Below are 5,000 nucleotides of genomic sequence, written 5' to 3' on the forward strand. Positions count from 1 at the left end.
TTTTTAAAAAGAAATAATCTTTGCTGACTGTTATCTTTAAAGGAAGAGGTGTAAAAAATAATTTTTGAACTTGTATTGATTATCGGTAGGCTACTTATTCTTGATGATAGCACTTCTAATGTCCTGCTATGGTCAAAAACTCGAAACAAGTTCAAACACTGTATATAATCATAACATCATCAGATGTAGATTTACGACATCGTTTTGAATAGTTATCATTTAATTTGTTACAAAGTTATGTAGATGTAGTTGTCTCATCAGGTTTTCATCTATAATAATTTAACAGAATCTTCCAATGAAGCACAGATAATTCAAGTGGACAGACAATTAAAAGGCACGTTAGGCCATCTTACCAACAGCTATAAGGATGTTTCCTCAAAGATAGTAGCGTTAACCACTAAAGGTAATGACTTCTTTTTAAATTTGTTTTCTCCCGTACCACTCAATCCTGGTCTCTCTCTCATTCTCTCTCTCTCTCTCTCTCTCTCTCTCTCTCTCTCTCTCTCTTGATTTAAACATTTAAATGTTCTCATACCAAATATGTCCATGCTTGGAATTGCTCCATGATATGATCCTATTATTCAAACGAGCGTTCAAAATTGACCTTTGAGACCTGGATCTTACAAAGAGGAAGGACATGCAAAATTTTGTCCGTTCAGTATGATGATGTTATAGGATGGCATATGGACATTGACCATTTATTGATACGGCCAATACTTTTAGTTATGTATGGATAATAATCATCATCTGATCAGAAGGCCCAGGATTCTTTATTCCTTCACCTTACTCAGATGCAAAATGAATATCCCGCTGTCGGACAAAATGTAATATCACCTTATAGACGTCTTGCCTCATTTCACATGTCGAGTGTTGCAGCTTTATAGCACGTTAAATGGATATTGCTCTATTTAGACGCTCAAGTTTTAAAATGACAAACCTTTTCTTATATTTCTATACTCTGCAACGAAACAATTTATGTTTATCTCGTTATGTATTCATCTTCAACATTTTGACAGAGTTGTCCGATCAAGCAAGGATGGAAACCCAGCATAAAACCATGTTAAGTAGACTGTCTGCTTTGACAAAGAGCAACAAGGGTTTATCCAAAACCATAACATCATTAACCAAAAAAGGTATTTCATACGCTTCTTATTGATATAGAGTGGCATAAATCTATTCACATGTCTGATATCCCAATTAATCATGGAGTAATTGTTGTAATTGAAATCTTATTTTAACTGACACAAAAGTTTGTCCATTACAACAATGTTAGACTATACCCATAATTGCGTTCGGACAACAGACTTGCATATATGCACCTGCGTGCATATATAGAACGCCGTCATTCTCGGTTGGAGCCCATTTTTGTCATTTGTCCCAAAGACCACCCACTAGCTTTCATATCTCTCTCTCGATACTCCTCCTCCAGTGTACGACCCCTTCTAGTTCACTGGGTGGTGGTTGGGGGGGGGGGGGTGTCCACCTGAGGGCTATCCTGGGTATTGGACTCAAATTCATTCTGAGGACTTGTCAAGTCCAATTCCACCTTCTCCTCTTTACAGCTTCAGATATTGGTTCAATTTGTGTTTGTATTTCACCAGTTCTTTGTTTGAAAATACTTTTGGCCAATATATCCTCAGGACTTTTCTTAGTTTGGAATGCATTTAGTTTGTTGGAGATGATGCCTGTTGGTTTCTATGATTCTAACACATTGATTCACGCAGACTCAAATGTGTTTGAAAATTATATATATTATCCAATTGTCTTGAAGTGGTATGTCCAGATGTTGTCTATCGGTTTCTATTGATTCTAACACATGGATTCACGTAGACTCAAATGTGTCTGAAATATATATAACATACCAATTGTCCTAATGTGAAATATCCAGATGCACATGGAGCTTTCAAATCAATTTAAGTTTGAACAGTCAGTTTTATTAACTCATACCGATACATGAATATATGCAGATCAGGTAACCGGACGCAAAAATGGGCCTGTTTTGAGGTTATTGTAATGGACAATATTGTGGGTTAGTTTGAGAATATTCCCAATACAACGATGAGAAGATAACGATGTAGGCTATCAGACCTGCTAATAAGTACACGTTGCCCGCTCCCCCCCTATATTTATATTGTAATGGGTAATAATACTTTGCGACATCCGATTATTAAGCGTGACGCTTGACTAAAATTAGATTTTAAAGGAGAATTATCAATTGAATAATTTTAAACTTTTCTATTATTCAAAGATAACAAAATCAGAATTGATTGAGAGCTAAAGTCAAAGATTTCTGACACTCTAGTGTTTTGGAATTTGAACTTTGTTCCCAACGTGCACTTGATATACGTCGAGCGATTCCAAAAAGAAAAAGTGTTAGAAAAATTTTATATTGTCTAGTTAAGTTCAAACAATAAACTAGAATTAACCATTATCTGCAGTACTTCGGAAACATATGTTTAACATTTAGCCAGAAAACGTGTCCTTCAAATATCGATCAATTTAAATGACACTCATCTTCGCAAGGTCTTCTTCTTCTTCTTCTTCTTCTTCTTCTTCTTCTTCTTCTTCTTCTTCTTCTTCTTCTTCTTCCATTAAGGCCAAAGATTCAAGCCGAAGGTTGTATGGCCGTCTTTTCAATAACAGGGATTTTAGAGGGAAGCAGGGAGCGATTTTTTGAAGCCATCAGTCTAAAGGGCTTGTTTACAAGTGGTTGGTAGGGAGTTCCAAAGTCGGATGGCGGGGGTGGGGGGGGGGAGAGTAAAGAGGTTGGTTTGTTCTTCAGTTTAAGATTTCAAAATAAAATGCTGAGATACTTGATTTGTTGTTGTTCCGTTTCAAATGACTAGTTGGAATTTCGAGTCTTCTGTTTTTCGCTTTGTGGAATACGAGGAGTTTGTTGATGGAGCGGCTTTCGTGTAGCCGTTTCCATTGGAGATCGTTCATGAGCTGAGTTGCGCTCATATCCCGCTCATTGTTTCCACTGACAAATCTGACCGCCCGACGTTGGACTTTCTAGCTCATTGATTTCTTGTGATGTGTGTGGGCCCCAGTCTTAGCTGATATATTCCAGTATGGGCCTGACATATTCTTCATAAATATTTCCTTTGTCACAAAGGTCTGACATATAGTCCCGGATTTGAGAGTTTTTAACCAATATGCGGGTCGTTTAAATCTATCGATATTTGAAGGTCAAGATTTCTGGCCACAATTTTAAAGACACATCTTTCCAGATTGCGGAAGTTAACTGGTTAATAGTGAGGAATTGTTTACTATTCTGGTTCCTATCTTTGGAAGTATGTATGTATGTGAGTGGAGAACAAATAATGAATAGATAACATATTGAATTATAAGGTGATATAACTATTACAGTTCTAAGAATTACGGGACGTAAAAAAGATGAGGATGGATGTTTTTTATTGACGATATGAATAACATATTTAGACTAGAAAATAAAATGCCATCACTCTGAAACCAGAAGGTCATTTACACAAGTTAAGTATTCAGTCCACAGGAAGAGTAGTTTTACACTTTCAATGAAATGGGAATCTTCATTTACATCGCACTTTTTTTCCGTTGCGCTTAGTTACAAAACTCATAACATCCACCAGCCGGATATAAATTACCAACACACAAAACTATATTTGACCAAAATTGCTTAAAGTTTAATTAATACAATATAGTGAGAACTAATCATAAAAATGGCTGGCTGATAACAAAAAACAACTAGCTGAGTGACGTCAATTGTGTTCCTTCTCTTGGCAGATAAGGATATCACAGTCGGGGTCCAGTCTCTGAGAGGAATTCTGTCTCGGGTGGAGAAAACCGTGCAAGACCAGAAGTTTTTGCAACATAATCTGAGGATATATGTAGAGGGCCTCTGTAAGGAATGATTGGTTTGGTTTTCTTTCTTTTTTTTCCATTTTATTTTTATTTGATTTGTTAAAAATCTTGAAAAGTTTTATGAAAAAGATCCAGACTATACGGAAATAAAATACAAGAAAAAAATATATAATGCCAGTTGGGGCAGGCAGATTCCTATTATTTTTTTTTTTTGATGGGTGGAGGGGGGGGGGGGGGAGGGAGGAGGGTGATTTTTGCTGTATCCGCCACTAGCGGTCCTGATCGCTCAGATGGTAGAGCACTTCTTCACACGCAAAGTGTCCGTGATCGATCCCGTTGACCAACAAGCATTATTGGGCAGCTGGGTCTGTGAATTTAGGCGGAAATTACATTGCTATAGACCACCGTCCTATTCAATGAATCGCAATCAATTACTAATCTTCGGTTCTCGCCTTAGAAACCGCGTTAAACTCTTATTCCATCGGTCTGATGGCTCTGAAAGACAACGTTCTATTATCTGTGACCTTTTTGTGAAACAAATGTTAACAAAAACTTTTAGAAATTAACTCTTTAATTCTTTCAACTGAAGTTTGATCAATTTAGCGCGAATATCCATTCTCAGCAACAAAATCAAGTTCTTCGTGCTTCATTGAAATCGAATAAAAATTTAGATTATCATCAATTGATGAATTATAACATTTAATTCTCATAAATTGAATACGTTAGAGGAAGATTGGAGCTCTATAATTTTTAATTTATGTATCTACTTATTATTGATCTTATTATTATTATTATTATTATTATTATTATTATTATTATTATCATCATCATCATCATCTCATTATTATTATTATTATTATTATTATTATATATTATTATTATTATTATTATTATTATTATTATTATTATTATTATTATTATTATTATTATTATTATATTATATATTATTATCATTATTATATATTATTATTAATATAATTATTATTATTATTATTTATTATTATTATTATATTATTATTATTATTATTATTATTATTATTATTATTATTATTATTATTATTATTATTATTATTATTATTATTATTATTAAATTATTATTATTATTATTAATATTATTATTATTATTATTATTATTATTATTTATTATTTATTATTATTAT

General features: G+C 33.8%; 1 protein-coding gene across 1 annotated transcript in view; it reads left to right on the forward strand.

The window, feature by feature from the left end:
• Positions 1–286: 286 nt before the first annotated feature.
• LOC144961537 (uncharacterized) overlaps positions 287–5,000 on the forward strand; it is a gene marked incomplete at its 5' end in the record, with an annotated part of 7,134 nt that continues 2,420 nt past the window's right edge. The window contains 3 exons of the mRNA XM_078894693.1: positions 287–403; positions 1,017–1,133; positions 3,763–3,879. Of these exons, the coding sequence (XP_078750819.1) occupies positions 287–403; positions 1,017–1,133; positions 3,763–3,879 (351 nt within the window). The remainder of the gene's footprint in view (positions 404–1,016; positions 1,134–3,762; positions 3,880–5,000) is intronic.

The sequence above is a fragment of the Berghia stephanieae genome, unplaced genomic scaffold, assembly GCF_034508935.2.
Source record: "Berghia stephanieae isolate SIO BIC M18660-M18661 unplaced genomic scaffold, UCSD_Bste_1.3 scaffold2889, whole genome shotgun sequence".
NCBI lineage: Eukaryota > Metazoa > Mollusca > Gastropoda > Nudibranchia > Aeolidiidae > Berghia > Berghia stephanieae.